At 36.9% G+C, this 20,819-nt stretch overlaps 4 protein-coding genes across 9 annotated transcripts; all 4 read right to left on the bottom strand.

Moving 5' to 3' along the window:
• Positions 1-4,893: 4,893 nt before the first annotated feature.
• On the bottom strand, positions 4,894-7,140 carry LOC103433475 (probable LRR receptor-like serine/threonine-protein kinase At3g47570). The gene is made up of 2 exons (XM_070820340.1): positions 5,921-7,140; positions 4,894-5,727 (listed from the first exon to the last, which is right to left on the bottom strand). The coding sequence occupies exons 1-2, from the start codon at positions 6,963-6,965 to the stop codon at positions 5,111-5,113; spliced, it is 1,662 nt and encodes a 553-aa protein (XP_070676441.1). The 5' UTR covers positions 6,966-7,140; the 3' UTR covers positions 4,894-5,110.
• Positions 7,141-7,147: 7 nt separating this feature from the next.
• Positions 7,148-8,528, bottom strand: LOC139195047 (putative receptor-like protein kinase At3g47110). The gene is made up of 2 exons (XM_070820227.1): positions 8,124-8,528; positions 7,148-7,846 (listed from the first exon to the last, which is right to left on the bottom strand). Exons 1-2 carry the CDS (start codon positions 8,526-8,528, stop codon positions 7,148-7,150), a joined length of 1,104 nt encoding a protein of 367 aa, XP_070676328.1.
• A 4,118-nt stretch (positions 8,529-12,646) lies between these two features.
• Positions 12,647-15,839, bottom strand: LOC103433367 (protein SLOW GREEN 1, chloroplastic). Of its 6 annotated transcripts, XM_029101154.2 has the most exons (4): positions 14,502-15,839; positions 13,766-14,003; positions 13,157-13,220; positions 12,647-13,013 (listed from the first exon to the last, which is right to left on the bottom strand). In XM_029101154.2, exon 1 carries the CDS (start codon positions 15,824-15,826, stop codon positions 14,633-14,635), a length of 1,194 nt encoding a protein of 397 aa, XP_028956987.2. In that variant the 5' UTR covers positions 15,827-15,839; the 3' UTR covers positions 12,647-13,013; positions 13,157-13,220; positions 13,766-14,003; positions 14,502-14,632. The 6 variants fall into 6 exon arrangements, with proteins under 6 accessions (XP_028956987.2, XP_028956989.2, XP_028956986.2 ...); XM_029101156.2 differs by lacking the exon at positions 13,766-14,003; XM_029101153.2 differs by having other exon boundaries at positions 12,647-13,220.
• A 3,141-nt stretch (positions 15,840-18,980) lies between these two features.
• Positions 18,981-20,362, bottom strand: LOC103433368 (uncharacterized). The gene is made up of 3 exons (XM_008371620.4): positions 20,101-20,362; positions 19,744-19,849; positions 18,981-19,557 (listed from the first exon to the last, which is right to left on the bottom strand). The coding sequence occupies exons 1-3, from the start codon at positions 20,131-20,133 to the stop codon at positions 19,373-19,375; spliced, it is 324 nt and encodes a 107-aa protein (XP_008369842.3). The 5' UTR covers positions 20,134-20,362; the 3' UTR covers positions 18,981-19,372.
• Between the last annotated feature and the right edge of the window lie 457 nt (positions 20,363-20,819).

The following is a 20,819-nucleotide window of genomic DNA, read 5'->3' on the forward strand; positions in this document are numbered from 1 at the left end:
TGGAGCATTTTGATACACATTGTAGAGAGCGGTTGACAAAGCATTGAGAATGTGTCCTTTGCATAAAAAATCATCTTCCTTCCTCTTATTCCTTTGATCCTTCAAAGCAATCGACTTATCCGTAGTTTCTTCTGGAATTGTTGGAAAATCATTTTGAATAATGTAGGCCAACTTCAAGGTAGTAAAGAAGAACAAAACCTTTTGTTGCCACTGTTGGAAAAATTGACCATTGAAGCGATCGAGACGAACCAAATCTTGATTCATGTCTTGAATTGATTGAACGGTAGTTGCTAATGCCTCCATTGATCAAATTAGTCTTAAAATTGTTAGAAAAAAATAATATGAATTTAATGATGGTAGTGAAGAAGAAAAATAAGAACATTGAGCCAAAGCACGAATTGAATTTGCTTTCTTTAAGACTAATTTGTCGCTCTTTATTAGTGCAAAAAGAGTTGTAAAACAAATTGTCTCCAGGATACTATGGACTCAAACTTACTTGATATTATTTCTTAAGATTTGCACAACTTAAGAAATAATCTGAAATTTAGAGACAAGAAAGAAAGAAGTAAAGATATATTTTGATTGTTGAATTCATGTTGTATTTATAGAACTTTAGACGATGTTTCATCAACAGTTGTCACCCTCCAATTCTATACTCAATCAGTTATATGAGTAGAAGGATGCATCACTTCATAATTTAATAGCAACCTTTAAGAATCTATACACCCATTCGGTGATGGATATACCTTTTCACTCACAATTGCTCGCTAATACACAACTATTCCAAACAATGTTTTTGATATATTTGAAATTTTCCATCAAACTTACGGGTTAGTGCGGGGAATCCCAACCGAGGATGACATCTGGGTTTAAGGTCTGTGCAGGTCAAGCCCAACAACGCAAAGGGCTGATGGCGAGTTGGACCGAGGGGTGGCAAAGCCCAGCAAGCAACACGGACTTGCTGAAGGCAGGCTTGTGCACGGGTTAGACCCAGCAAGCAACAAGCTTGCTGCAGGTGTGGATCAAGGACTCGGGACAAAGCCTAGCAACTCAAAAGTTGTTGGGTTTAGGTTAGAGAGGCTGCATGCCCAAGGTAACCCTTCCCAGGCTGATGGCCTTGTGTCCGTATAGGTACAGCAAAGCCCAAAGGGTTGCAGTGTGCTCGATGCAGCTGGGTTGTAGGCTAGTGCGGTGCTTAGCGGTGGCGCCAGCAGTGGTATGACGGCGAGCCGCAACCATGCCACATATTTCCTAGTTTTTTCTTCTTCTTCTTTTTTCGACATCTATAGGGTTTGAAAAAACCCTAAATTACTTCTTATTTATTTATATGCTTTGACTAAAAAATTCCACATAGCAAAATAATAATTGCGTAATGCATGAAACGTATATATATTGACAAATATATGCAACATATACAATATATATATATATATATATATATATATATATATCCCGTTCATGCATCATAAGGAATTTTTTCATGCTTCATGTACGTTTTAAATATCTTACTTTATTTTACGTGTACCTGATTGGCAAAAAACAAATAAAAGCCTTTGAATTTTGTAGAAGAAAGCCTCCTCCTACGATCCTTCAGTTCCTTAGCTTCTGGTAAGAGCGTGCTCATAATATGTTGTAGGCCTAATTGATTGAACTATTCTAAGGGAATAAAGAGGGGGAGGCCAGCGGTAATAAGAGAGAGAAGAGAGATTTAATTGTGAGGTGTATTGTATTTCACCCCATTGTGCCTTTATTTATAGTAGTAGGATAGGTTAAATCCTTACCCTAATAGGATTACAACTCCAATAGGATAATAACTACTAAAAAGAATATTCCAAGATATCTCTAGATACACTAGGATTTAGACAATCATATTCCTATTCTAAATATGACTGCAACAGATTCTGGATTTTAAAATAACAAAAATGAATTTTAATAAATAAATAAAAACTAATTCAAGAAACTGATTTGAAAGGGAAAAGATAATGATAAAAAAACACTAGGGATCTGCCGCTAGCTTAACAATCCTATGTAGTTTTACCAATTACTTATGAATTATATTTAGTTGATGCATATTCTACTTATTAAAGGACATTAGGTTAGGTTTCCCTAATGCATATTCTACTCGTGGCATTCAAGCTAGAATGTATATCAAACATGCAATTCGTCTATGGCATTCTTGTCGAATATAAACATGCATAACTAATTACGCTTTGTGAAAACCCTTTGAAAACCATGCAACCCCTAAGACATGGCATTCACCCTAGGCAAAATTACAACTATCAATCACAAGAAGCAATACTCAAGCCTCCAATGGTATTCCAACCGAATTGCACCCAATTACTTATCTAAACATCCTAATGGTAGCTAAGCATTAAGATATAGAGACCGTTTAAACACAGTGATTAATAATTCAAAGTATGCATGCATACTATCATAAGAAATTAAATAAAACTACATATTCATGCTCAGGCTCAAGGCATCGCCCTAGCAAACGGAAAATAGTTATGAACAACCATACAACAAAAGGAATTTTATTGAAATAGAAAAAAGATAGAAAACACCTTGAAATACAAATCGTCAAAGCCTTACTAAGTTCTCCAAAATTGATGTGTTCCCTCCCCTAATAGCTAATAAGCCTTATTTATACTACTACAAAATAAAATCCTACCTAGAAAAGGTCTTCTAAAAACTAGGAAACGTAATAGAATAAGATAACTAGGAAATAAAAGGTTTCCTATTTAAACTGAAATTCGGACAGCAGAGAAAATCTATCTTTTGACCAACCAAATCAACTCCGATTTGGTCCCAAAATATATCTTTTTAAATCTTGAGACGTCTGTAACAAATCCATAAAAGGAATCTTCCTCAAAATATGCCATATTGACCTTCAAAATACCCAAAACATCCAGAAACATCAATTCGAGAAAGCTGCACACTGGGCCGTCTTTTCTTTGCCATGGTCAAACGGCTTAGTAGAAACTTTTGAAAATTTGACACGAACAAGTCAACAGACTCACAAACATCCTCCAATTAGAGTCACTCCAAAATTCATCTGTTTGGTTACTTTTTGCTCAAGAGGAAGTCTAATGTCATACATTGGAAATAGGCTAAATAGCCAAAATGGTCCCTGAGATTTGCATAACTCATCACTTTAGTCCCTAACATTTCAAATTGATAAAAGTGGTCTCTGAGATTATCCACCATTCATCATTTTGGTCCTTCCGTTAAAAACTCCAATAAGTGTCCCGGAGCTCTTGGTCAGAAGTTTGGGCAATTTTCAAAGCTTCGTAACTCAATCGTTTCTTTACCAAATTCGACCCATAATATATCAAAATGAAGATAGGAAAGTATAGAATAAGATTATACCTATTTGGAAGCCTAATGGATTTCAGAGATGGCCGGAAAATAGCCTCAAAGTTGACTGGTCCGAGGGAAAACTGGAAAACTCACTGGAAACTGGGTAAACTTTAAACGTTCATAACTTCTTCAATACTCAACACAATCAAGTGATTCAAAAATGAAAATCATACTTATAGATGAGATGAAGAGAATGGTACCTTTTTAGATGGCTAAATCGTCGTACTTTTTCTGGAAAACGGCTTGAAAGTGGCTTTGGTCTCGAGTTAGCCACTTTCAAGCCGTTTTCCGGCCAAACCACCCTGAGTTAGCCATCAAAAAAGGTACAATTCTCTTTGTCTCATCAAGAAGTATGATTTTCAATTTTGAATCACTTGATTTCGCTGAGTATTGAAGAAGTTATGAACGTTTAAAGTTTACCCAGTTTCCAGCGTGTTTTCCAGTTTTCCTTCGGACCAGTCAACTTTGAGGCTATTTTCCAGCTATCTCCGGCAGCCATTGGGCTTCCAAATAGGTATAATCTTATTCTACACTTTTCTATCATCATTTTGATATATTATGGGTCAAATTTGGTTAAGAAACGATTGAGTTACGAAGTTTTGAAAATTGTCCAAACTTCCAGCCATGAGCTCTGGGACACTTAACGGAGTTTTTAACGAAATGACCAAAATGATGGATGGTGGACAATCTCAGGGACCACTTTTATCGATTTGAAATGTTAGGGACCAAAGTGATGAGTTATGCAAATCTCAGGAACCATTTTGGCTATTTAGCCTTGGAAATATAATCCCAAGTATCAAAATCTCACAAAATAACTAAAAAATTATAACTAAGATTAGGGTAAAATATATGGTATAACATGGACTCATCAGTTGGTATCAAATTTCCGAAGCATAACAATTCATAGACCAAGACAAGCTGCACGACTAATCAATGTTGTTTCTTTTAATCAATAATTACTGTTTATAAGGTATCAAGGGAATCCTGCAATGCAGTGGAGATTGGCTGCCGGTAGCGAAAAATGTTCATCTGCAACTCCTTAATGTAGTACTACAAGAATGCCCCGTGTTGTTTTTTATAAAATACATAGAAGATGTAAAACCAGGTTTCAGACTTTTTAGGATTACATGCAAACAAACTAACTTTTCAGACAAGGAATTGACTGTATAAGCAAATGACAAACTCTGAGGAGTTCAGACAGACTATATCGAAATTAGATGAAGGAATATTAATTAGGATATATCAAGCAAATCAAAATGGACTGAAATAGTGTAGAATTATAAGACTCCCTTATGCTGCAATTAGGATAATGTCATATATCGTCGAAACTGGTTGGATTTAAACAGAGACTAATACAAAATTGTAACTATTTCAGCCATAAAACATCAAAAGTAATTTCAGCAAAAAAAAGTTAATAAAAATTTCACTGTTCAAAGTGCAAGATAGCTCTTTTAGTCGGAATACTTTTACCACTCCTACTGACAAGGGGGATCACATGACTTTCACACGGATTATACTAGACCTGGCTCTTCTCTGGTAGTAATACGATACAAAACAGAGAGAGCATAAATAGATCAAAACAATATTCCCTTATTATACAATATAATTATAAAATACTAGATCAACTTTACATACAATACACATTGATACATATACTATCTTTAGCAAATTATGTTCTGGCATGTATAAGAGTCTAAAGAGTGAGATTAAGAAAAGAAACTTAGACCAATCTCGTATACTGCTAGCCTCGTCTTCATAATTTCATAAATGAGTCTCTAATTGCCTTCATTTTGTTGACAACAACATTCATATGCATCTGCTCTCCCAGGGATATTGCAGAGCATGCGAGTCCTATCTGCATCACTAAAACCAAACATTCCTCCAATTTTCTTCCTTGGACTCGGCTGCGGTCATAACGATTTGTAATAGGTCTTTCTTGTATCTCATTTTTATATTTGTCATCATTAGCATCTGCATCTTCTCCTTCAATGAGCAATGAAGGATCAACTATGTCCATGGTATCATCAGGCATCCCCATGGCTATGAAATTCTGCATCACTGAAACCAAACCTTCCTCCAATTTTCTTCCTTGTACAAGGCCATGGTCATGGCGATTTGTGGTAGGTTCTTCTTGTACCTCATCTTCGTGTCTGGCATCATTAGCATCTGCATCTTCTCCTTCAATGAGCAATGAAGGGTCAACTATGTCCATGGCATGATCAGGCATTGCCAAGGCTGTGAAATTGCGAATATTTATACCATCTCCAAGCATTCCATCGGTAGGTCTTTTTCCCGTGAACATTTCTAGCAACAGTATCCCAAAGCTATAAACATCTCCTAGTATGGATACTTCACCTCCCATGCCATACTCTGTCATTCATTACTCACATTAGGATGTCAAGTCAAATGTTTAAAATTAAAATCTTATTTAAGAGTTCGCTGATGCTTCTTATCCAAATAAAAGAGGTTTTTTCCATTTTCTTTCATACTAATAGAGACTTAAGTGGGCTACTAATAAGGTTTTAGGAGAAAAAAAAATATTGAGAATCACAAAAATGCGTACCTGGAGGAATGTAGCCAATGGAACCCTTTAGCCTAGCTGACATGGTTTGACTTTGAGAGGGGTTATCCGTCGCTTCCAAGAGGAACCTTGCTAAACCAAAGTCAGCAACATGAGCCACCATATCTTCATCAAGTAGAACATTACTAGGCTTTAGATCACAATGAACAATCGACGTATTGCAACGGTGGTGGAGGTAATCCAATGCTGAAGCAATATCAATTGCAATATTGAGTCTTTGTATGAGGCTCAATCTCTTACTCTGAGAGTGCTCATCTATTGGATGCAGCCACGCATCAAGACTTCCATTTACCATGTACTTAAAAACTAAACTTTTGAAGTCATTGCCCCGATTGTCAGTGCTTGAGCAGGTAGTTATGATCTTGAGAAGATTACAATGCCTTATACTTCTTAAAGCATTACATTCACGGATGAAACTCCTGGAAGCTCCTTCTTGTTGAAGGTTCAATACCTTAACTGCAACTACAGTTCCATCACTAGGGATTATGCCTTTGTAAACTGAACCAAAACTTCCCGTAACAATAAGATTGTCCATGGAGAACCCATTAGTTGATTCAACAAGTTCCGAGTAAGAGACACCCCTTTTCCAATCCTTATGGGAAGGTGAAGTTACAAGTTTACGTCTTGAACGAGCAACAACGAAGCATGACAGAGCAATTATGAATGCAAGTGCACAAGCTACAGGGATGACTACTTTTGGGGCAAGCAATTTTCGAGATGAATGAGCCTTTGAGTTGGAGCATGGAGGTAGACTTAATTGTGGGATGCCACCACAAAGCCCACTATTTTCGAGAATTGAGAGACCACTTGCATTTAGAAAAATCCCTTCTTTAGGCAGTTCACCCTCGAAATTATTATTAGAAACATTGAGATTCTTGAGAAATTTTAACTTGCCTATAAATTCAGAAATTTGCCCAGAAAAGTTATTGCTCGAAATATCCATCTCTTCCAAGCTTCTTAAACTTTTAAGAGATTGAGGAATTGTTCCTTCAAAATTGTTATCTGCCAAGTGTAGGTGCTCCAGCATAATACAATCGCCTAGGGCACTTGGAATATCACCTGATAACTGATTTCCTGATACATCTAGCTCCGCGAGATTGGCCAAATTACCTACTTCCTGTGGCAGTGCACCAGTTAACTGGTTGTTAGCCAGGCCCAAATAGATTGAAAGGGACGAGAGCCCAATAAGCTCTCTAGGTATGGCTCCTGTTATTTGTTACCAGAAAGATTAAGTACTAATAGAGTTTGGCAGTTTGCGAGAGTTGGAGGAATGCTTCCTTCAAAACTATTCTGGTGCATGTAGAGCCTTGTCAATGCAGTCAAGTTTCCAATGGAGGATGGGATTCGACCCGAAAACATGCTATCACTCAAATACAGTTCCCCTAACTTCTGAAGCTTTCTTATTTCATCGGGTAGATTACGACTCAAAAAGCTATTTTCCGCTCCCAAAACAGTCAAGTTTATAAGATTTCCAATGCCAATAGGGATGCTTCCATGTATCGAAGTGCCACCTACAGCAAGAATTTGAAGACTGGTAGAAAGGTTGTCTATGGATCTTGGCAATTCTCCTCCAAAATGATTATTGGAAACACCCAAAACCTCCAAGATGGTACAATTGGCCAAGGAGCTAAGAAAATTCAGGTCACCAGTTTTCCCACTTCCTAGTAAATTGCCAGCTAAGTTTAGTTTAACTAAGTTTTTCAAGTTCCCAAAACTTGCAGGGATTGTCCCAGTGAAGACCTTGGTAGAAAAATCAATACCCGAAAGTCTAGAAGCATTTGATAACGAGCTAGGAAAATTACCAGCGAATTTGTTTGAATGACCGTAAAACACTTCAAGATTTGGAAGAGTAGTACCGACATTTGGAGGTAGCTCGCCTTGCAGTTGGTTTAGGGTGACTGCAAACCCCTTAAAGAAGAAATATTATAAATTGAAGGAGGGACCATACCAGACAAATTATTCTCGGAAATTCTCAGTTCTTGCAAGCCTTTTAGACGACCAAGCTCATTAGGTATGCTTCAGTGAAAATTATTGCCGAGAAGGAAAATACTATACACAGCAGAAAAGTTTCCTATCCATTTCGGGATGCTTCCTGTGAGATTGTTACGAGCAAGCCAAAGGTAAGTCAATTTCAACAAGGAACTGAATTCGTTGGAATTGACCCGATAAGCTCATTGGAGCTCACATCGAGCACGCTTAGCTCCATACAGTGAGATATATTAGCCGGAAGCTTCCCTCTGAATGAATTTCCAGATAGGTTGAGATATTGCAGGCTTCGTAGACGACCGATTTCTTGAGGAATTTCACCATGGAAGTCGTTGTTTGTTAGGTTGATTGCTGTCAGGTAGGTGAGGTTTCCTATAGAAGCTGGTATAGAGCCTGCGAGTTCTCTGGAGTTGAGTTTCAAAATCGAAACTCTTTTGGTGGAAGGGTTGCATGTAACTCCAACCCAACTGCAGAAATCAGTGGAATCGTTCCACGAGCTCATGACATTGAGAGGATCTTGAGTTATCCTGTCTTTGAAGTCCAGCAGCGCCAAGCGATCAGTTTCATTTCTGGGCAGAATTGCGGCATCCAGACGTGTGGTCATGCATAACAAAAGAATAAGCACGCGAGAGAACGTAAACAAAATGATTTTACCATGAGTACAGAGTACTACAAGAATGCTCCATGCTGTCTTTGAAGAATACAGAGGTGATGAAAAACCAGGTTTCAGGGCTTTTTAGGATTACATGCAAACTTGGCCTACAAATGTGCAAGGGAAAATCTCATGATAGTGATTTGTTTGAATGCCGTATTACAAAACAAAAGGAAAGTCTGTTACACAAATACGTAAGAAAGAAAACCCATCGATGCCGTGTCTGACAAGGAGTTGAATATTAGATCACAGCTCCTTCTAGGTCCTTCGGACACATTCAAGTTGGGTTGAGTGTGATTAGTACTGACAATTTTTTACACGGTCCATTATTGGACACGAAATGGCACGAAAATAACCGATTTTATGTCAACCCGTTAACGTGTCGAGTTGTTATCAGGCAGGGCCGGCCCAGGCCTAGTTGGGATAGCGACTGTTCGAGGCCCAAAAAAATTGAGGGCACCAAATTTATTATGGTGATATATTCATTTATGCTTTAATAAGAGTATAAATTTATAAAATTTGGTTAAAATACCGAGAAATTTAACTATAACTAGTTGTTTTTGTTTGTAAATTTAACAAGAAGATCTTGGGTTCAAAACACTATGTGTGTTTGTGTTTATGTACTTTTCAATTTTTACAAATTCTTTTTCTATAAGAGTATAAATTTTTGAAATTTGTTTAAATAATCATGAACTTTGACCATAAGTAGTGGTTTATGCTATTTAAAATAAACAAGGAGGTCTCTGGTTCAAAACGTTGTGTGTGTTGAAAATGCTGGTGGGTAGTGAATGCCCACAGTACTTTGGTAGAAGTTTTCAATGTCCATGCAAAGTGAAATTGAATTTGGAGATGCAAGAGATTGTATTGTCAAAATGGGTGATGTAAATTTCAAAGTGCAGTTAATGCATTAGTTCGGAGTTGCTCTATAAATAGAGCACTCCGTATGCTTTCAAAACATACAGAGAGAATATACAGAAGGAAAGAAAGATCAATAATATCATCTATTCCTCCATCTTTTATTGGTCATCTACTTAAGTTATAATTACAGTGTAATATTTTACATTTGTTTCACTTCATTTACTAAAAAGGTTATCCCTCTAACTTTTACATATTTATAACAGTGTGCATTTTTTACTGTAAAGTTTTTACAAATTTCTTTTTATAAGAGTATAAATTCATAAAATTTGGTTAAAATACTTTTAACGGGAGTAATGGTTTTTGTTGTTTAAAATTAAAGAAAGATCATGAGTTCAAAGTGCTATGTGCTTTTTTTATTCTTTCCAATTTTTATAAATTTCTGTTTGTTTGTTAATTTCTTTATAACTATTAGCTAGTAGCTATGTGAGTTACAGTTTTTAGACATTCATTCCAATTCAAGTCTAACCTTCAACAAAGAGTAATGTGTAGATCAAATTTGCAAACCATATAATGTGTCACTAATGGGAAATAAGCACATTAATCAACACTTAAATAATAATCCAATCATCAACAATCACATCATACAGTTTTCAAAATTTGGTTTAAAATTTTCATGCCTCTAGTATCAGCCTTCAAGAAATTAATGTATGTATGTGTTTACCAATACTAGGTTTAATTTAGTGCTTATTTATTGCTTAAAAATATCAATTAAATAATAATAACGAGTATTTATCATTTTTAGCCAAAATTTTATCCTTTAGACTATAGTAAAGTGTGATTTACAAGAATGAAAAAAGAAGATATCTTATGAATGACTGCAAGGCCATAACTGTTTGTTTGTTTGTTTTTTTTTTTTTTTTTTTTGACAAGAAACGATAATAAAATTTAATTACTGAACCACAATTATAAAGAGTTCACAATAACTATAAGAATTGTCACATGAGTATAATCTTCAGTTACCAAATAAATTGATCTGGAGATAATTTTCACAAACTAAAATTAATAATAATCTCCTAATTTGGCAATCACAACCACACACGCACTAAACCAAAAATTTAATCACTGTTAGAACCAAAAATAGTGAGATTCCACCGGTTCCTTTTGGCAAGGATTTGGATCCTCTCCTCAGCTTAGGAGGCTGAGCCTCAGGCCTCCTGAGCAAATCACACGGACCGTTGAATTTTGATTCAACGACTATAATTATTATAACTTTTAAAGCAGCCTTCTGTTTATAACCGTTTGATTAAAATTCAACGGCCTTTGTGATTTGCTATCCAAATTCTTTTGGCAATGACGCATTTAGGACATTAAAATCCGACAACCGCGCCCTATCCGACGACATGTTTGCACCTCTTTGCACCTGCCACATGTTTGTAATCGACAGAAATTAGATTTTCAGCCTGCCACATGTTTGCACCTCTTTCTCTGTTTGTTTGTCCATTTGTTGACGTGTTATCGTCACTATAATAAAAAATAATCAAATTGCCAATTGCTTACGTTTAATCATCCACATCTGTCAACCAATTAACCAATTGAAATTTTCATCTCTACATAAAAATAATCAAATTGTGAATTTCTTACCTTTAATCATCAGCATCTATATCAACAAACCAACCTATTGAATGGTTCATAGTAAGAATGCTAGTTATTATCAAATCCATATATACGTTTAAGTTGATTAAACCATCCCTAATTTTATTCTTTTTTACAAAGATGATTTTTAAATAATGATAAAGAAAATAAAAGATCTTGTTAATACATTTATGAGCTTAAAATCAAGATTTTAAAAAGACGCTAGATGCTAGTCGGGCGACGAGCTGGAGCTTAGCATCTAGCGGCTAGGCGGGCGCCAAAGTGTAAATAAGTGTTTGTTTATATGTAAAATATATATAAGCTACAAAATAGAATGACATATATATTATGAAGTATTGGAACATAATGAAAATATGGGGAACAAACATATAATATGTGTTCATTTAAGTATTCAACAGGTATCTTACAATTTATTGAAAAAAATAATATGCAAAATGAAATTTATCTATTTTCTGTCTATATGAGTCGCAACCTAGGCGGGCACCTTAGCAGGTCTAGTGGTCCTTTCTTAATTTTCAAATGCCTAGACATTAATCAGGGTGGTGGCTAGCCGCCTAGCGCCTAGACAGCGCTAGGCAGGAATTTTTATAACAGTGCTTAAGATACATTATAATGAATACATTATATTGAGGTGCACTAGGGGGTAAACTAAAAGATATAAGGTCATCTCCAACCGAATGGGCTAAACATAGTTCCGTCTCGAATTATAGCCTTATAATAAATTTTTTTTTTTAAATAATGTCAAGTCATATTTATATACATCTTCAAACGAAAAGGCTAAACATAGCCTCGTCAATAATTTATTAACTTTAAGTTTATTTTTAATTTTACTGATTAATTTTATACAAATGAAAAGAGTATTATTCCTAACCAACAGTCAATAATCCGATTGAAAAGCCAATTACTAATGAAATTAGGTATCTTGTTAAATGAATTTAAAAAATTAATTACTTTCGTTAAATCTAGTTGGTGGAACAAGTGTTTAACATCAATGAAGTAAGAAGTATTTTTCAACTTCCTTCTCCTTCCTTCTTCGTTCCTTCAAATGCCAATCCGGTATCATTCCGTCGAGTAGCAGAAGTTGCAGAACCATTATGTTTGAGTCGCGGAATTCAAAATGCAATTCTTAAGGGTTACTGGGCCGTGCCGCGCAATCCGGTATCAATCCATCGAGTCGCAGAAGTTGGAGAACCATTACGATGGACCCCAGCAAACGGGCTGGCTATCAGGCCGAGCTTGGTCCCCTTTGGTCATGTTTGGCCAGGTGAGTTCCACTAAATTTTGACCTAGCCTTCAGATGGAGATGAATTTTATTCAAATCAGGCCACATTTTGATCTTTTAGCCCTCTTCATTGGAGATCGTCTAAAACCTTCTCCAATGGAAAACCATCTCTAATGAAGAGGGCTAAACATCTAAAAGCCAAAAAACAACCTGATTTGCTCAAAAATTCATCTTCAACCGATGACTAGATTAAAGCCCATTAAACCATTATTTGGCCGAAGAGACATCAAGCTAGTAAAATGTAACCCCTCCCCCTCTTAGCCCTTTTTCGGTTAGATTCAAAAACTTCAAACGGTAATTTAATTAAATCAACTAATGAATTTATAGTATAAGATTAGCCCTTTCGATTGGAGACGACATATATGTCCCTGACACTAGTCATTTAAAAATAATTTTTTGTAAGCCTATAATTTTGAGGCGGAACTATGGTTAGCCCTTTCGGTTGGAGATGGACTAAGGGGCCAATTCGGCTTTAGTTTAGCTCCCTTCCATTAATCTTGTGGATGTTTGCTCAACCGCGCACCTGGGATATGCGCATGACTCGGGTAGATAGTGCATTGACAATATCCCACCGTATTTGATAAAATATTTGATATTGTGTCGTCATTATATTGTGGGCCATCTTTTTCCAAGGACAATTGCAGCTGCAGGTTAAGGTTACTAATAAATCATACTGGGTGATATGAGTAACAGGGAGAGAACCTGCTGCTACTCGATCCCTCTTGGATCGAATAACCGCAGTAAAAGGGGGGGAGAAGAGAGAAGCATTATGTTGGTTGGAAATCACCTGGATGCAGTAAGAATGTATACAAACTTTTCCATCTGCAAAACTGTCTTCATTTCTGCACCAGCTGGGTAGACATCGCGCACCGTTAACCACAAGTTAAAAAACAGTCAGTCAGTCCAACATCTACTTTGATTCACTTGCTACTTCATTAAAAACAGTTCAAATCAGATATAATCATATGCATTTTTGCTGCCTATCTGCTCACTGCAAAAATTGAGCACAATAACGAAAGAGATTGTCTCTTACGCCAGTCCTCGGGTAATCAACCATTAACTATCACGCCCGAGAGTCATAAGGGAACAGAAAATATTGTCTTCCATTACGTAAGAAAGTATAAAGCATACACAGACTCGCCATGACATTAGAAAGAACAATATTGCAGTAGAGACCATAAAAACAATGAGATGTAAAGAAATCCAGTCCTTAATCCATATCCGAATATGCAACAAATTATACAAACACACAAATATAAATCATCATATAATTGTCAACAACTCAACATCTCCTCCGCCTTATACTATGCTCATTTTTTGCATTACATAAACCAAAGCAAATTCATCAACTACGACAAGTTTTATTGAAACTTGAATTTCTAAGTCACTCACATACCCTTTCATGCTAAGAACATTCACACAAAGTTCAACCCTTAACGAGATGTGGAACAACTTTGAATCAAGCACAGCATGACATGAATAGCCGCACATGATACTGAAAAATAAAACAGCACTAAAGGCTTTTTCTGAGAAGAAATTGACTGCATAATATTGACTGTAACTGACATTGCTACCGATACTTGGGAACCAGGGCAGACCATGTGAAAGTTACAAGAAGGATGTATTAGTAGTACCTGCCAAGGAAATCAATGAACTGAAATAGCGTCAAAGAAGTTATGACCAGAACTGAGATCCAGGGCATACTATATAATTTACGATGGTATCATATGCAGCGGAACTAGAGTCGAGGAAGTAAAACCCAGAACTTGTTGTGTATGATTAATCTAAATTACAGGATACAGTTATCAAAGTGTTTTCCATCAGCAAAGATTATGACAACCACTTCTGCAGCAGTCCCATTGGCAAAGAAAAATTCCTACATTAACTATATGCACCGTACAATGAGCCTTCTGGGACATACCAAAGCATGCTCTTGAGCTACGAACACATTAAACCAATACGGGATGTTATCCGTTTCAACATCAGCACATCAAAAACCATTTCATTCCAGGTATAACTCCAAATATCGAGACAAAATTGGTTCAACAAGATATTAAATTTCACTATTTGATGCACAGATAGCTCTACATTCTGAAAATTACTTTTACTACGACGACTACTACTAAAATTACCTACAGTTTGAGTGAGCACTACTAGCCAAAGCATTCACCAAAAAACAGAGGCAGATAGAAACCAAGAGGCAACCACCACATTACAGAAGCCAGCCACCACAATGAGCTAAAACTCAGCAACCCCAGTTCCCTCAGACTTTCGACGCTGCTCTCTCCCTCTCCACCTTCTGCCCAAAAAGCTTCGTCGCAAACATATTGTCATCAAAATACTCTTTATAAGGGTGGTTCTTTGGAACAAGCTTCCTGAACTTTTCAAACTGTTTCTCAGCCTCATTAGTCTTCCTCAACATTGTATAAATGATTCCTTGACACAGATAAGGCCTGAAGTCTCTCGGTTCTTCCCTCACAAGCTCTTGATAAAGCTTCAAAGCATCCGAATACTTTGACTCCATCACGCGAATTTGCGCAACTAACAGCTTAAAATCCCTCACATCCGACATGTTCCCTTCCTTCTTACACTTCATCATTGCCTCCTCCACCCTCTTCGTCACACTCTTCAATTTCTCCGGTGGTTGCGAAGCGCACATTACAAGGCCATGAAAGGCCTCTACTTTGAAAGGGTCTTTCGCCAAAATGTCCTCGAACTCAGCGTTAGCGAGTTCGACCTCACCCATGTAGCTGTGAACATTGGCCTTCAGCAATTGCCACTCGAAATCTTCGGGTTCCAGCTCGATCAAGCGCTCCAACACCTGAATCGCTTCGGTCAGCTTGTGGGACTTGATCCTGACCTCCATTAAATTCCTGAGAGCTTCGACATCATCCGGGTTCCGGGCCAAATGCTCTTCAAGTACCCTTTCCTTCTCTTCATTCGGAACTCTGTCAGTGGATGATTCTTGTTCCACTGGCTCAACCGTGGAAGATGCGACTGCGGTGGCGGCCATAGCGGTTCGGTGATTGAACCTCATGAAGAAGAATGCGGCGGCAGCGATGGCGGCGCAGGTCGTCTTGATGATAGGGGCGGCGAGAGGGGCCAAGGCTTTGAAAGAGGAAATGGGATTAGGGTTTTGGAGGTTTCGGTGAGGTGGGTGGTCGGAGGACGGCGGAAGCGATGTGGATGAGGCTCTGACAGTGAGGGTGGTGAAGTTGAAGGGCGGCGATTGGCGCGGGGGTCTGAAGGAAGAAAGGGGTTTTGGGAACGATGGACAGTGGGAATTGAGCGAGAGGGTGAGGGGTTGGTGACGGTGGTGAAGTTTGGCGAGAGACTCCATAGATTGAGAGAGAATTAGGGTTTTGTAGAACCCTGCAATGGGGTGAGAGAAGTAGAAGAGATGACGGAGGAGTGGGGGAAATAGGTGACAGGAGAAATGCTGAGAGGAATTCGACATTCAGCTAAAGGTACTCCCGGTGTGAGCTTTCCGCTGGGCTTTTTGTTGGGCTGGAATTTCAAAACTCGGGATTGGGTTGAACTTTTGTTTTTCCTTTTTGTTTGGGTTTTGAAGTGGGTTCGCTGGAAACTAGCATGGGCTTTCTCTGTTTTGATGTGGGCTTTTTAGCTTTCCTAATAGCATGTCAAATATGATATGCAAAATTTAATTTGATAGTTGATGTGGTCAAAATTGAATATATTTTTTTGTTGATACGAAATAAATGTATTAAAATAAGAAACCACGGATACAACCACCGTTCATAGAGTCTAAATTATAGGTCGGACGAGCAAAGGAAGGAATACAATACTACCAAAAATGGCTATTCCTAATTAGAAGTCCCTATTTTGCAAAGGCATCAGCAAGAAAATTAACTTCTCTAAAAATATGATTCCATCTCACGTCCAAACAAGATGAAGTAAGCCATCTAATATCTTCAAAACAAGCGAAGGTTCCACGGAGGCTGAAAAATGCCTTGAAGCTCCCCAACAATAAGGTTTGACTTCAACAAAGACCTTTTTAAACCCTTTCCTCCTGATATAGGATGGCCCTCCTTCAAAGCTTTTTCCTCCACTTCATTTATAGTTGCACCGTCTAAGTTGAAAGCACCGGCTCCCAACACAATGCCATCTTCATTTCTTACTCCAAAACCAGAACCAGCCATGTCGCTACAAATGTTAAATCTTCTTTTCTTTTTCTTTTTTGTTCTTTTTTTCTCTTTTTTATAATGGATACATCAAATATTTATTTTATTATAGCTTTTATTCTATTGGTTGTTAACGTGACCCATGCATTAAAATTATGATGAATTGCCAATTTAGTCCTTGAATTATCATCTGAGTGAAAATTAGATCACTAAACTATTTTTTCAGAGAAATCAGTCATCAAATTATAAAAATCTGTCAATTACATCATTAATATTAGATTCAAAGTTACTATACTCAATTTTTTTCATCAATTTAAATCATGTTACTTGCATGTGATACACAATGAAGGGTAAATTGGTAATTCTACATAAAGAAATAGTGCATGGAATTAACTTTGAAGGATAAATTAGACGTTAGATTCGTAACCTATATGAAATGTTAAGGGCTTATAAACAAGAAAAATGACAGTATTACACTCTAAAGTGTGTCAAGTGACTTAATTTAACAAAAATTTGGATAAAACAACTTTGACTATAGTGATAGGGATGAAATTAACAATTTTTAATGAATTCAGAGACTTATTTTACCGAAAAAATAATTCAGGGACCTAAATTTTACTGAGGTGAAAGTTCATAGACTAAATTGACACTTCACTCTAAAAATTAAATTAAATTAAATTATATGACATATCCATTAGAGAACACCTGAATGTCTCTTTGTCATATTTGACATCTACTTTGGAGATGGTCTTATGCATCAAAATTAAGTGTGCGAGTGAAAGTAAAGTTTTTGGTTTTGAGCAACAAAAGTAAAGTCTGAGTTCCACTATAAAACCAATAAAACAGTAATCATATTGGCTCAGAGAAGATGTATTTTTAGTCATCACAACCTCTAATCCGCCCCAACGACCCAGCCAACTCAAAGACACCCACCACCACAAATTAGCCATAAGCAACACCATCATACCAGACTAACCTGGAATTGGCCAAATTTTTTGGTTGAACCGAATACCCGTAAACCACAAATTCAGTTCAATATTAGTTTCGTTTTAAGCCGTGTCAATAAACTTTTGTCAGTTGTCGGTTGGGGGCTATTTGTTCGGCTGCCAAACTGATTTCGCCACTAGATTTCCACTAGAAGAAAGAAAATACTATTTCCAAATCATCTCCATCAATTTAGGAGATGTAGTTTTAAAATGCCTGAAAATGCTTTTAGAAAGAAAAAAAAAAGTTTTTGGGTTCCAAAAGCACTTGAAGTGTTTTTTGCAAGAAGAACCAGTTATGTACTTCTTTAAGGAAACAATTTTAGTGCTTTTTTAGGATTTGCTTACATTTTTACTAAGATATAAAGGTTCCAAAAATATTTTCACCAAAGTTCTTTCAGTTATTTTGAAAGCATATCCAAACAAGCAGTTAATGTGTTAAGCATTGAGGTTGACTTTTTATACTTTTGCCTAAACATTTATACTTTTAAGTTTTAACCTAAAAGTAACTATTAATGAAGACAAATTATTCATTTTTCTAATAGAACGATATTATTTACATCGGAATGTGAGAGATTTGGGCTAGCCACACATCGGCTATATAAGAAGCCATATGTAATATATAACACGTCATCCACAGAAGTTGAACGTATAACCTCTTATGAAGTAAAAATAAAAATATCACTAAATCGTAGTACTAAATTATCAAATTTTAAGCAACCATTTTCCTTTACTAAACTTGTCAATCTTAGTAAGTCATTAGAAACAACTAATGCACTCCCAAGAAACATGCTCTATTTTGAATTATTTTGGGCCTATAACGCCGAACAGATCATACTCACCTTCACGTTAGTCGAACCTAATACTAATCATTGAAAAAGAAGAGTTTAAACGCTAAACATAATAAATTGAAGAACAAAAGTCCATCAGTATCTAGTATAGACCGGAACCCTAATCTAATACTAATAATAATATTGTAGGAAAAGATTAAATATAAATTCTTAGCCGCGCAGGTATGCTAAGATTCTATTACAATTACAACGTTGATGTAACTCTCAGTCTTTCTCCACCGAACTCAAACGAAAAATTACAATGGCAAGAAATTCAAATTGACCCACGAACAGAGTTATTGGAGAAAACAAACAAAGCATCCATGATATTTATACATATTTACAGGAGAAAGAAAATAAAATAGCCCAATAACCAAAGCTGCCTGAACAGTAAAATTTGGAGTGGTAGATTGAAATTAAAATAGCCCAATAACCAAAGCTTCCTGAACGGTAAAATTTGGAGTGGTAGATTGATCAAGTAATTCGTTAATTCACTGTGTTTCAAGTACAAACTTTTTTTTATTTCTCTTTACTATATAATATCTCATGAAATCGAAAATGGGAAACTAAAAACAATGAGAAGTTATTTCTGTACAATTTTTCTCTTCTAGGTGAAATTATTTGATTGAGAATTAAGCAAAAAAAAAAAAAAAGAGGAAAAAGGAATTTGCAGAATTCATAGCTCTAAAATTTTACATTTACAAATCAGTACAGTATCTGCATGGGGAGACACATACACAATGAAGGCAAATGGGGCACATCGGGCTCTGCCACGTGTGCGCCACGTAGCTAACCCCAGCCACCCAGGCAGTCTCAAGTCTCAAGGGTTTACAAACCACAATTCCCAACTACTATTGATGACTGCTACACGACGACGTCGTATGCTCCATCCGGATTTGCCCTTTGTATTGTCCTGGACAACTTGTTATTTTGCCTCTCGTTTTTAGCGACTTTTTCCCTGATGTTACAGATTTATACCACTTAAAGCCAAAAAGGCCATCTCTTATCGATCGTTTTCTGCATAAAAAAGAAAAAATCAAGGGGACTACTAGTCATCAGATTCAGATTCATCACCGTCGTCGTCGGTGGTGGTGGAGTTGTCGCCGCTCTGGGTAAGATCAAAAAGCATCTTCTGGATTCTTTGCTTTGTGACCATCTCAGAGGATCCTGCTTCCCTGCTCTTTGTGTAGGCCTCAAAGAACTCTCTGTTCTCCTTCTCTAACTCCTTCCACACTGCAGTTAATCAGTTAGTCCATTAATTAGCTAACCATTCATTCCCATTCAAAGAACATATAATATATATACAAACACACACACACACACGCACGCACGCACGCACGCACGCACACACACACACACACGTGTATATATATATATATATATATATAGAGAGAGAGAGAGAGAGAGAGAGAGAGAGACCTGTGGAGGTAATGATGGGTTTTATGTTTGCATGCTTAGAGAGGGTTTCCATGCACTCCTCTTTGCTCATGTTGAATATGATGCACTCCTCGATTAAATGGTGCACCTATTTATAATCATGCATGTCACCACCATTAATTTTCATCACCACAAAATATCAAAAAATAAAACAACACCACTTCAAAAAAGTCATCAAGTGCTCTTGGTTTACGAAAAACTTGAGAAAAAACTAAATTTCGCGAATTGCCTTGTGACGTTTTTTATGTATCGATCCTATATATTGAATCAAAGATATACATCATTTTGGTGATCAAGAAAAAGCAGAAGAATTTTCATAAAAATTATAACAAGGCTTACCAAGTGGATGTATGAAGCAGAAGAGTCTCCCATGTTTATATATTCTGATATATTTTAACTGATGTCTATAAAGTTCTTGCTACCCCAGCTGCAGAAGACTTGTGGAACAACGAAGAATTTGAAAGGAGAATTCAAAAGAAGAAGGGGGCCGGAGAGTGAGAGATTTCGAGAAGCAAGAGGCAGCTGCTGGATGATCATAAAAAGTGAACACTGATAGGTTAAAGAAAAATCATGAAGATGGATCGTATAAATAAACAAATAGAAAGTGCAGGTCAGTTCTTGGGTGATGTCTTAGGCGTTGGGTGCGGGGGATCATATGCCCACGTGGGGGGACGACGATGATTGGTGGAGAGGGGATTAGAGGAGATTCTACAAGCAGCCCTTTGCTTGTCTCTTCTACGTGGCCACTGAGCCATTGTCCACGTGACACGTGGGGTCCCTCTGCCTACAACACATGATAGTTTGTTGCATGCCTAAACCCTAAACCACTGCACCTTGTGCCCCCCACGCTCATTCAGCAGGCAATCTAGCCCCGGTTTCGTCCTACAACATTAACCCATACTCTCTACCTCCTCTCCTAGTTACCTTAGCATTTCAAGATTCAAACATCTCAAATTCTTAGTCACCATATATATAATATCATTTGTTATAGCAGCATCACTATAATTTCGCTTAATTGCAGGAAATTATATGTTCAGATCTCATAGATGATATTTATT

This window comes from Malus domestica, chromosome 04 (assembly GCF_042453785.1).
Source record: "Malus domestica chromosome 04, GDT2T_hap1".
Lineage (NCBI taxonomy): Eukaryota > Viridiplantae > Streptophyta > Magnoliopsida > Rosales > Rosaceae > Malus > Malus domestica.